Below are 12,461 nucleotides of genomic sequence, written 5' to 3'. Positions count from 1 at the left end.
GAGAGACAAGACAGTAAGAAACCGGTTTCTCCCTTATTTCCTTTGCACAAACCAGTTCAAGTTCAATCTTCCGTCACAAGTGTGTGTAACCAATAAAGATATCGAACAGAAATTATGCATAAAAAAACATAGGAAATGATAATGAGATATATAAACACAGGACATATCAGAATTGCCTCTCAAAGAAAGTAAAAAAATATATACTTTCAGTTATTACCTGTTAAATCCACTCTAAGCAAACAATAATAATATACACATTATTGACATAAAATTTGCTCTTCATTCACATTTATCCTCCTTGAACTCATTCTAACAACTTAATGTTTTAATATGTTTATTTCAGACCCGATGGAGGTGAAAGAGCAAAGACGAGAACTGAAGTTAAAGATGATGCTGTAGTTTGTTTCAGCCTGTTGACACCAATAAAAGAATTTAATGTGCCAATTTACAGAATATCTCAGACATCACCATAATGAATGAGCTGAAAACGGGGAACTTTTGGAGACAAAGAGGTTTTTCAGCTGCTCAGTTAAACATGATGGCCCTGTACTTTTTAAATGCAGATTGGATAAAAACACAGTGATCACAGTTCACACCTGCAGTGAAGCCCCTCCCACAACAATTCACCAATAAATACTGGGAATATTCCCATCATCCTACAAGAGAAGGACAAACTCCAGGAGTAGCAGCTGAAATCTGTGTGACTGTTAAAGATGGAGTTTATTAAAGAGGAGATTGAAGACATGAGTGATCCAGAACCATCCAGAATAAAACATGAAGATACTGAGGAACAAACAGGTTGGTGTCCATTCTTGATTCTTCATTGTTGATGCTTTGGTAGATGTGAATTAGTAAGCAAGTATATGGATGATAAATGATAGAGAAATACATCTAAATGATCATAACCTTGTATATAGCAGTTGTCAAACATATTTTTTACTCTATAACCAAGTGAATGACAGAACAAAAAGTGAAAGATCTGATCTCTGTTGCTCTCTGCTATTAAATAAGGGTTCGCTTGAACTGATTCTAACTGTATTTCTGTGTATTTTAGACCAGGTGAGAGTGAAAGAGCAAAGACAAGAACTGAATGAAGTGGAGGAGGAACATCGTAACTTTACAATTCAAAGAACAAAAGCCAAAAAGACGCACACCTGCACTCAGTGTGGAAAGACTTTCTCACAGAAAGGAAACCTTAACAGACACATGAGAATTCACACTGGAGAGAAACCGTATACATGCACTCAGTGTGAGAAGAGGTTTTCTTGTTCATCAGGTCTCAGTGATCATCTGCTCATTCACTCTGGAGAAAAGCCATTTAACTGTGATCAGTGTGGTAAAGAGTTTATTTCATCAGCACATCTAAAATCACACCTGAAAGTTCATTCAGATGAGAAGCCTTATGTGTGTTCTCTCTGTGGAAAGAGTTTTTCATGGCTGAACAGTTTTAAACTGCACCAGAAAACACATGATGGAGTGAGAGATCATGTGTGTTGTGACTGTGGGAAGAGATTTACTACATCTGGTGATCTGAAACTGCACCAAAGAATTCATACTGGAGAAAAACCTTACAAGTGCTCATATTGTGACAAGAGTTTCACTCATTCTGGAAACCAGAAATCACACGAGCGAGTTCATACTGGAGAGAAGCCGTACGACTGTACTCAGTGTGAGAAGAGTTTTAGAAATTCAAGTAGTCTAGTGACTCATATTAGAAAGCATTGTTCTGTGTCACAGTGAGCAAATGATTTGAAAATGACCAGAAAATACACAATGAAGTGAGAGATCATGTGTGCTTTTAGCCTGGGAAAACCCAGACAACCTCCGGCAAATTTAGATTTGCTCTGAAAGTTAGTCTGGCAAAGAGCTCATTCAAGCCCATTTCCAATCCGTCGAAATCGCGGCACCAATCAGAAACATTTGGGCGGGCTTTACACGATAACGACGGCGCTGGGATTTTGAAGCAGATTTTGTAGCCTACATTACAAAGATGGATGCCGCCGTCGAACATCACTCGTTCGAATCAGCTATCGCGTCTGTTTTAAGCGATTTGAACGTTTCCTTTTTGTTAAAAACCGAGCAAAGAACAACACTCGGAGATGTTTCTCCGCCGCTCTGCATACGTCATCTCCTTCATCGCTCTGATTGGGTTTAGGTCTATCCACGACGTCCGTTGGTGACGCCCCTCTGCAAATGATTTGTCTATGACGCTTTGCCAGACCATAACTCAGTTACAACTGAGAATGGTCTGGTTTTAACCAGGCTAGTGTGCTTTGACTGTGGGAAGAGCTTTACTACATCTGATCATCTGAAACAGCACCAAAGAATTCATAGTGGAGAAAAACTGAAATTCATACTGGAGTTTCACTCAGTCTGGATCCCTGAAATCACACGAGCGAGTTCATACTGGAGAGAAGCCGTACTACTGTACTCAGTGTGAGAAGAGTTTCACCCAATCAAGTAATCTAGTGGCTCATATTAGAAAGCATTGTTCTGTGACACAGTGAGCAAATGTTTTGTTAGATTCACATAAAGTAAATGTGTTGTTAGTTAACTAATAAACTAGTGTTGTGAAATGCCACAAGATTTGTGTTTTATAAGTTGGAGAACAAGAATATCAATGATGTAGCACCCTGCTAATTTTATATATTGTTTATTTTGTGTTCTGCTAACAGAAATATACACTCATAAAAAAAAAAAAAAACATTGGGTCAACAAAAAAAAATATGTTAACGTTTTCCACTAGAATTTTTACGTTAAGACTGCTGGCAGAATTACATTAATTCAAAGCGATGTTTTAGGCCACAATAAAACGAATTTCTAAGTAACATGAATGCTAGTATTTAGGTTGATCCAACATAGTGTTTTGAGTAAGGTGAAGAATCTTTTAGGCCACAATAAAACAAGTTTCTAAGTAACATGAACTTAATAATTTTCAACATGAATGCAAGTATTTAAAGGGATACTCCACTTTTTTTGGAAATAGGCTCATTTTACAACTCCCCCAGAGTTAAACTGTTGAGTTTTACCGTTTTTGAATCCATTCAGCCGATCTCCGGTTCTGGCGGTACCACTTTTAGCATAGCTTAGCATACATCATTGAAGTGGACAAGACCATTAGCATTTCTCATTAAAAAATGACCAAAGTGTTTCGATATTTTTCCTATTTAAAACTTGACTCTTCTGTAGTTATATCGTGCACTAAGACCGACGGAAAATGTAAATTTGCGATTTTCTAGGCTGATATGGCTAGGAACTATACTCTCATTCCTGCGTAATAATCAAGAAACTTTACTGCCGTACCATGAGAGCAGCAGGCGTAATGATATGACGCAGCGCCTGAAAATAGTCCCCAGCTCGGTAACTTCCAACGTGACCGGGACTAAGTGCCTGCGCCTGCTGCACTCATGGTACGGCAGTAAAGTTTCTTGATTACTACGCAGGAATGAGAGTATAGTTCCTAGCCATATCAGCCTAGAAAATCGCAAATTTACATTTTCCGTCGGTCTTAGTGCACGATATAACTACAGAAGAGTCAAGTTTTAAATAGGAAAAATATCGAAACACTTTGGTCATTTTTTAATGAGAAATGCTAATGGTCTTGTCCACTTCAATGATGTATGCTAAGCTATGCTAAAAGTGGTACCGCCAGAACCGGAGATCGGCTGAATGGATTCAAAAACGGTAAAACTCAACAGTTTAACTCTGGGGGAGTTGTAAAATGAGCCTATTTCCAAAAAAAGTGGAGTATCCCTTTAAGTTGATCCAACATAATGATTTAAGTAAGGCGGAGAACTTGAATCCATGTTTTGAACTAATTATTTATCACATTAACTGTCTTAACATGAATATTAACGTATTAACCCTTATAAATGAAATATGGTTCTTCAAAATAAATTCTCAACAGATAATGAGAGCAGGCTGTCAGAGTGTTTCTGTTGAAAACAAGCACTGAGACCCGGGGAGAGAGCAGCTGCTCGCTAACAGCAGAGAACAGATAGACGCTGGTCATTTTTATGTAATTTGTGTAACGTTACATTTTATTCATAAACATTAAAAACACACTCTTTTGTGTTAAAATACGAGCAAAAGGTGCGGTGTCGTAGACATGTAAATAATATCTCATGTCGTTATGATTTGTGAATTCGTGTAACGGGTTACTCCGGTCCGAAATAAGTCTTTTTTCTCCTGAATTTTAATTTTAAATTTGGCATAGCTCCAAAAGTCGGTCACTTAGAAGTCTGAACCCAGTGTCATCTTGACATGCTAGATTTGTGAATTTTTTCACAGCAAAGCTCGTCTGTAAACCGGTCGCTAAGTCTGTTTTTCATGTTTTACAATGTATAATAACAATTTATAATAAACACACACACCAACGGTGTGTTGGATTACAAAAACACTAGATTGAGTTTGATTTGTGAAAACTTTCGCAGTTTAGTTTGGGTCAGTTAACCCTTCCCTGAATGTTTAACTTAAAGGACAAGTTCGGTATTTTACACTTAAAGCCCTGTTTTAAGATCGTTTCTGATGAAATGGAACGGTTAAGATAGAAATTTGGACACATGCTGCTGGCCCGAGAAATTTCGGTTTCTGTGGTTGCACCCCCCCACCTCTACAATGGTTGCATAGGTGCACTGGAACAATCCTTCATAAAACGCATTAAACTTTAGTTTACAAAGACGTGAAACTCACCGAGTGGTCAGGGGTGTTCACTGATATCCGTATTGAGTCTAATTTACCTTGTTGCAATAATCAGATTGTCAGCAGTTCGGCCATTTGATTAATCAACTAATTAGTGGACACCCCTCCATTCTTCAGATTGTGACAAAAACAGATGTCATGGGACTTTTAAGTCACCGATTCACACACAAAGCTTCTCGCTCTTCATGAACTGCACACGAGGCAAATGGTGCTTGGACTTAATTAAATTACCAATCCCAGTGCCCCCGCAGCGTTTTTCATTGATAAGTACTCACTGGACCCTCTGTGTTACCACATGTGACTCAACAGGGGCGCATCTCTCTGGCCGGAGATCCCGTGGTGCCCCCTCCGCATGACACCTCACACACACAGACAACCTTGTGTAATTAGACCACTGGCCATTGTAATCCAGAATTAAACTCATCAAATTCAAAGGACGCACACACATACACAGAACTGAAGATGGTCACAAGTTCACTCCGCCGCCACCGTTCAATGAACTCTCAATACACATACACACACAAAGAGACAATCATGCCGGACTGAATGTAACGTTTTAAATGTATAAATGTTTTCTGGTTGTGTTTCATGATTCCCTTGTGACCAAATCTGTATAACTGTAAGTTTATGATATGTAGTCAATTTTATATACGTCTAATCACGGAGAATCATGTATCTTAATCTCACTAACGGACAATCATACCATATTTGATATCGTTGTGATCAGAAAATTGCATTGATATCGAATTCCTGACCCAAAGTGCAACACGAGGCATACCTGATTAATCCTAGTTTAGAAGTGTATTGTTACTAAATTTTTATCTGCTATGCACATGTAGCGCTTTTAACCCTTTCCTATATAGATAGATAATGGAGCGCTCTGAGTTCGTATGGATAAACTTTGTTTTATCCAATTTTGTGAGCTAAGTGTGCCTATTTACTCACTTCAACTTATTCTGTGTAACTGTGTTTGTTACTTAATTCCTTGGGTCCCTTAACTTCCCAGAAATCACATGATATTGAATTAGGATTTTAGGATTTATCTTCGGTTAATAAATTGTTTTACCAAAAAGGTCCCAAAACTCCCAATATATATTTATATCCCCCTTTTAACTCAAATTAATAAACTGAAAACACTCAAGTATACGGTAAATTAACAATTTACTGGATAAAATATAAAAGGGTCAAGTTTTAGGATTTTTTCCAAACTGTAACATAAAATAACAATTATGGAATGTCAGCCAATTCACACAGATGAATAAAAAAATAATAATAATCAAATACACATTTCACATATTCACTTTTTTGTAAATAATTATTTGTTACCCTCTTTTTTTTAAATTTGAGTCCCCAAACTCTCTCAAACTCAAAAGACTCTTCAACCAAATACTAAGCCGGCAATATATAAGCTCACACTTAACCTTATTCAATCTGTAAGTCTTTCATTTTCCCGTTGCAGGCCTGTTTGATGCTGGGGTACGTTGTGGTAAAAAAATAAATCAAAGACCGCTTCACTCCACACGGAGCAAACAAATAAAAATACCTTGAAATATCCAATCAGAAGAGCGTGTTTCACCTCCCGACGTTAGATGTCCGTCAAACCCACGATCGCGGCGATTTCCTTAAGGCCAAAGGAATTCCGAGCACTCACGTTAACTCACAAGTCATCTGGAATCATCCTCATCTGAAACTGCCACGAATCCTCACGCTGACGACTCGCCAACTAAACACACAATCCATCCGAGCAAGATAGACACTGTTCAGTCTCTCTAAATAGTCCATTCGCTGTATTAGTAAATGGAGGCTGGAATAAACACAACCAGAAATATTTTGTGGAGAAATATTTCTTACCCGTCTCTGTAGTATAAGTTTCTGTTCTCGTTTTGACAACACACTAACTACATTAACTATTGAAACACATTATAGCATTAGTTATACTATATTTTTTTGTGAAACAATATCACACCAGATGATCGCACGCTCTTCTCCCTCGTGCTCTCCCGATTCTTCCTCGTCCAACTTTGCCCTAAATTCATCCCGCCCCCTTCACCTTAATTTAGAGAATTGATTGGACACCCAACAAAGACAAGTGAATTTGATTGGATAAACAAAAATAATAAAAATAATAAATATACCATCAACTTAGGAAACATAACTTATCCACAACCATACATTTATAACATTCCCATGAACTATATATGTGTATACATACATATATTTAGAAAATAAATAATAAACCTTGTAAATTATTACACTGGGTTACACCCTCCTCTTTCTAATTGTCTGAATGTCCTCATCAGACATTTAAATCAAAAACCTTAGGGTCTATACCTCGTTATTCATTCTGTTATTTTAACTCTGACCTAATTTAATAATGACCCCTCTATGAACTATTTCAATGGGGTGGTCACTACTTCTTCCTGGTTCGTCATAAGTCAGTCTTATAACAGGCTTCACAGGTCTCTTACCATGAGATCTCTGATTAGTAGGCATAACTGCTTTGGGTCTTGGACTCTTCCTTTCAGAGATAGTCACAGTGTCTGGTTCAATTTCTGATTCTGACTCCGATTCACCAACAATGTCGTTGTCAGTGCATTCTTCCTCACCCTGATCACTTTCCTCCTGATCAGTTTCACCAGCTTCTTGCTCATTTGCATTGCCATCAGGAGATCTGTCCCTGGTTATCTTATTTTTCAACAACTTGTGGACGTACTTCTGGTAAGGCACACTAAACCTTTCACACTCTGACTCTGAGGATCCTGTCAACTCAGGTAAGTGGTTTTGGGTTTCTTTTAACACCTTTTTGTGTGTTTGGTTTAAGTTTGCATGTTTTCTTGCCTTTTCAGGTGATGCATATTCTGCACTCTCTAGCAATCTCACAGACTGTCCAATGGGTAAGAGGTGATCTCGATGGATGGTTTTTACTCCTCTACCATGTTCAGGTTTCACCTTATACACTGGTAAGTTGGGTATTTTGTCAACCACAACATATGGCAAAGAACTCCATCGACTCTGAAGTTTGTGTTTTCCTCTCAGTCCCAGATTCTTCAACAACACTCTATCCCCAATGTCCAAGACCTGGAATCTAACTCTGCTGTCATAAGCTCTCTTGTTTCGTTGGTGCACCTTGTTCGAAGCTTCTGAGGCTAGTTGATAAGCTTCTTTTAGATCTATTTTCAGCTTGGCAACATACTGAGAGTGTTGTCTTTCCTCTGTTCCATCAGCAGACGTTTGAAAACAAAGATCAACAGGGAGTCTTGCTTCCCTCCCGAACATCAAATAGTAGGGAGAGTACCCTGTAGCATCACATTTTGTGCTGTTATAGGCATGGACCAAATACCTAACATGCTGACTCCACTGACGTTTTTTCTCATGTCCCAAGGTTCCCAACATCGAGAGCAATGTACGATTGAACCTCTCTGGCTGAGGGTCACCTTGAGGATGATATGGAGTGGTACGAGATTTTCGAATCCCCAAGAGTAACAAGAGCTCTTTGATTAAATGAGACTCAAAGTCTCGCCCTTGGTCGGAATGGATTCTCCCAGGTAAGCCATAATGCACAAAATACTTATCCACTAAGATCTTGGCTACTGTGCGAGCTGTCTGATTCTTTGAGGGAAACGCCTGGGCGTACCGTGTAAAATGATCTGTGACTACCAAGATGTTACTTATTCCTTTTGAGTCAGACTCAAGTGAGAGGAAATCTATGCAGACCAGATCCATCGGTCCATTGCTGGTAATTTGGTGCAAAGGAGCTGCTTTACTGCATGGTGTTTTGCGAGTAATACACTCCCCACAATTCTTGATGTATTGTTCCACCTCGCAAGCCATTTTGGGCCAGTAGAATCTACTCCTGATGAGATCGGTGGTTCTTTCTATGCCCAGATGACCCATGTCATCGTGCAACAACCTGCACACATCCTCTCTGAATTCAGCAGGCAGGACAAGCTGGGAAACTTCTTCTCCAGAGGGTGTTTTACTGTTTCGGAAAAGCAAACCTTCTTTAATTAGAAGCCTATTCTCCTCACGTTTCATGAGCCACAACTCAGAATTCACCTTCACCTCAGTAGGCCACGTCCCTTGCTTCAGAGCTTCAATTACTTTCCTCAGGACAACATCATTCTTTTGGGCTTTCACCAAATCAGCTATGGATTTCTGCTCCAAGAAGTCACATTCCAGCTGAACAGGGAACACATACGCATCAGGGATACACTCAGGTGAGGCTGCTAGTTGCTCTACATACCTAGGTGATTTGTTGAGCTTTAAGTCAACATGAACTTGCTGGCATATGGACCTTACATCAGTCTCAGAGATGCTTTGCCAACCCTCTGATTTTTTCTCATCTGCCAAATTACGAGACAGCAAATCTGCATCAGTATTGTTCTTGCCTGGTCTGTACAACACATCAAAGTCGTAGGTGGATAGTGCAGCCAGCCAACGATGTCCAGTGGCATTAAGTTTAGCCGTGGTAAGAACGTACGTAAGTGGGTTATTATCCGTACGTACGGTGAATCTAGCTCCATATAGGTAATCGTGGAATTTATCCACGACCGCCCATTTCAAGGCGAGAAATTCCAACTGGTGAATTTCTGCTCTGAATTGCTCAGTTTTCTACTAGCAAATGCCACAGGCTGCAGACCAGATGAATGCTCCTGATATAATACAGCACCTAGCCCTTTTAGACTGGCATCTACATGCAAAATATAGGGTTTGTAGGGGTCTGCAAAAGCTAGGACTGGGGCATTAGTGAGACACTGAATGATCTGCTTAAAAGCATCGGTGCATGACTGGTTCCATCGGTCTCCGAAGGACTCAGACTCGTTCAGGTAAGCCTTAGATCGATCTTTTTCCCACTTTTTACCTCGCTGGGTAGGGGCATAACCTTTAGTGAGCTCAGTAAGAGGTCGGACAATTGCAGCGTAGTTTGCTATGAACCTACGGTAATATCCGCAGAAGCCAAGAAAAGATCTCAAGGACTTAAGGTCTGTTGGTTGTGGCCATGTGCTGACTGCCTTGACCTTATCAGGGTCTGTTGCAACGCCTTTGGCAGATACTATATGTCCAACATACTTGACCTTGATCTGGCAGAATTGGCATTTGTCCAATGACACTTTCAGTCCCACTTCTTCTAGTCTGTCCAGGACCTTCAGAAGTCTTTCTTCATGCTCTTCCAATGACTTTCCAAAGACAATCAGGTCATCAAGGTATACAAGGACTTGAAGCAGGTTCATATCCCCGACAGCTTTTTCCATCAAGCGTTGGAAAGTCGCAGGTACCCCAGTAATGCCCTGTGGCATACGCTCGAATTGATAGAATCCTAAGGGGCATATAAAGGCAGTTTTTTCCTTATCCTCTTCAGACATAGCTATTTGGTAATAGCCACTTCTGAGGTCAAGGATGGAAAACCATCTACTCCCTGATAAACAGCATCGTCAATGCGCGGAGTAGTATACTGGTCAGGCACTGTTCGAGCATTAAGTGTGCGATAGTTGATGCACATTCTTACGCTTCCATTTTTCTTTCGGGCGATTACAATAGGGGAGGCGTAGGGGCTTCGTGATTCCTTGATGATGCCGGATTTCATAAGCTCCTGAATGTGACTTCGAACATCATCGATATCTGCAGGAGCCAAGCGCCTAGAGCGCTCACGAAAGGGCCTAGAATCGGATAACCGAATATGGTGTTCCACTCCTTTCGCCAAACCCACGTCCCACTCGTGTAGTGAAAACACATTACTTCTTTCCAACAATGCCTGCCTTAGCCTCTGTTTCCATGTCTCAGGAATTGGGGAATCTCCAAAGTTAATGAGGTTTGTATCAAACTCTCCTGTCTTTGGGGCAGATGTTACTGGATCTGCTGGATGTAAATGACCAACCACTGTTCCTACTGGAATCACTGTGTCCTTCAGGGATTCATTGTGCATCAGTACTGGGAAATGGTGGACATCCATTTCAGAATGTGGCACTACCATGGGCTGCAGTAACACCCCAACTGGCAGAGTGGCCTCTGGAGAAGCCTCTACCAACAGAACCTCTTCTCCTAATTGTTCATTTAACTCCACCTTACAGATCGCCACACAATCCCCTCCTGGGGACAAGGACAAAGCGCCAGGACCAAGCCACCTTACACTGCCCACTCCATCTTCACCAGAGCTCTTAGCAGGGTCACATGACAATTCTTCGGAAACTGAACCCACATTTATGCCCAAGGTCTGTGCGATGTCCACTCCAGTACTTTCTCTACACAAACGAGCCAAGCGCTTGAAAAGGTTAGCATTGGTACCCAAAATAACTGGTGTTTGGTCTGGACTACAGGGTCCCGGGCAGATCAATGCCAAGACTGAAAGGGTTTCCTGAATTCCTGTGATTTTGGCAGGGAACTCAACATATACCATCACATAACCCAAGTAAGGGTAACTGGACTCACTTAAACCCCAAATGGCCAAACCTGTGACAGGGTGAATAGGAACATCAGACAGATGCTGCTTGTACCAGGCTTCGAAGATGATGGTTACTTGTGAGCCACTGTCTAATAAGGAGTCACATTCATGTCCATTCACCTTTAGCTGAACGACAGACGTTGGACCAACCAACCCATCTGGAAGGTGCCTTTGTTTTTGTATGTCTACTGCACTCCTCTTTACTGAACAGTTGGTTGTACTGGCTTTTTGGCTCAGATGAAAGTAAGTCTCCACTTTTGGCTTTTTTCAGTGACTGGATTAATCTTCGAATAACTTTAGCTTGGTTTTCAGCATTTCTGCATTTTGCCGCAAAGTGTCCACTTTCTCCACAGCGGTAACAGTAATATTCATCTGAATCACTGTACGTGGTCGGCTTATATGTACCAGGAAAATTTCTAGAAGTCTCCACAGGTAAGGAGGCAACAGAGGCAATGGGCTTTTTACTTTGAACTTTCTGCTGCAATCTCTTCACCTGTTTTTTCAGCACAGTCACTTCAGGGTCTGTACAACTTTCTAAGGTTGTAGCTTTCATGACTGGACCAGCAGACGCCTCTTCTTTCACAGCTCCATGATGGGTGGCTGCCATAGAAGCAAACATAGCTTTCAGTTCCTTCAACTCAGTTTTTAAAGTCTGAATTTCTGTCTGCTTATTGTCTACTTCTGCTTTAGCATGGACTTTACGCACAGTGGAGTTTAGCTTAGCCCTAGACGCCTCGTATTCTTCCTCACTGCGAATCTCACTCAACAGCTCCAAAAAGGATGGAGGATTTTCCTTCCTTTCCCTCAACTTGAGATTAACCAGCATAAGATCAGCAGCAACTGCTCCTCGAAGTAACTGTTCCACTCTTGCACGGTTTGCAGCGGCAACTGACAGACCACCTCGCTGTATGACTTTGGTCAGCGCTTGTTCCAACCTTTTAAGAAAGTCTGACAGTTTTTCACTGGGCTGTTGCTGCATCAACCGAAAAGCAATATACAGCTCTTCCCCTGATTCAGCAGAACCAAAGGCACTTTCAAGGGCCTCTAAACATTGTTCTGGCTTGAGATCAGCAGTGGTTACACGAGCAGCTTTTATTATTGCCAAGGCTGGACCTCGTAGACTCTCCATAATCCGACGTCTTTTTTCTTTATCTGAGCAATCGCTTTCTTCTACCATAAGACGAGCTTGCTCCAGCCAATGTTCTAAAGGCTCTTCTCCGGCAGGAGTTGGCACAGTCCCAGAAAAAACACGGAGGCGACGGTAACTGCTGGTATCGCTCACTGGTTTTTCTATTTTAGATAGCAGATCCCCCACAGCACG

The 12,461-nt window shown here is 40.9% G+C and overlaps 1 protein-coding gene across 1 annotated transcript; it reads left to right on the top strand.

Moving 5' to 3' along the window:
- Positions 1–503: 503 nt before the first annotated feature.
- On the top strand, positions 504–1,740 carry LOC130097328 (oocyte zinc finger protein XlCOF19-like). Its single transcript, XM_056264127.1, has 3 exons — positions 504–798; positions 1,055–1,259; positions 1,428–1,740. The coding sequence occupies exons 1-3, from the start codon at positions 714–716 to the stop codon at positions 1,738–1,740; spliced, it is 603 nt and encodes a 200-aa protein (XP_056120102.1). The 5' UTR covers positions 504–713.
- The last annotated feature ends 10,721 nt before the right edge of the window (positions 1,741–12,461 follow it).

Source organism: Rhinichthys klamathensis, unplaced genomic scaffold (assembly GCF_029890125.1).
Source record: "Rhinichthys klamathensis goyatoka isolate OS25496 unplaced genomic scaffold, OSU_Roscu_1.1 h1tg000216l_1, whole genome shotgun sequence".
Taxonomy (NCBI): domain Eukaryota; kingdom Metazoa; phylum Chordata; class Actinopteri; order Cypriniformes; family Leuciscidae; genus Rhinichthys; species Rhinichthys klamathensis.
Note: the sequence above shows the minus strand (reverse complement) of the source record. Positions and strands in the feature narration are given on the sequence as shown.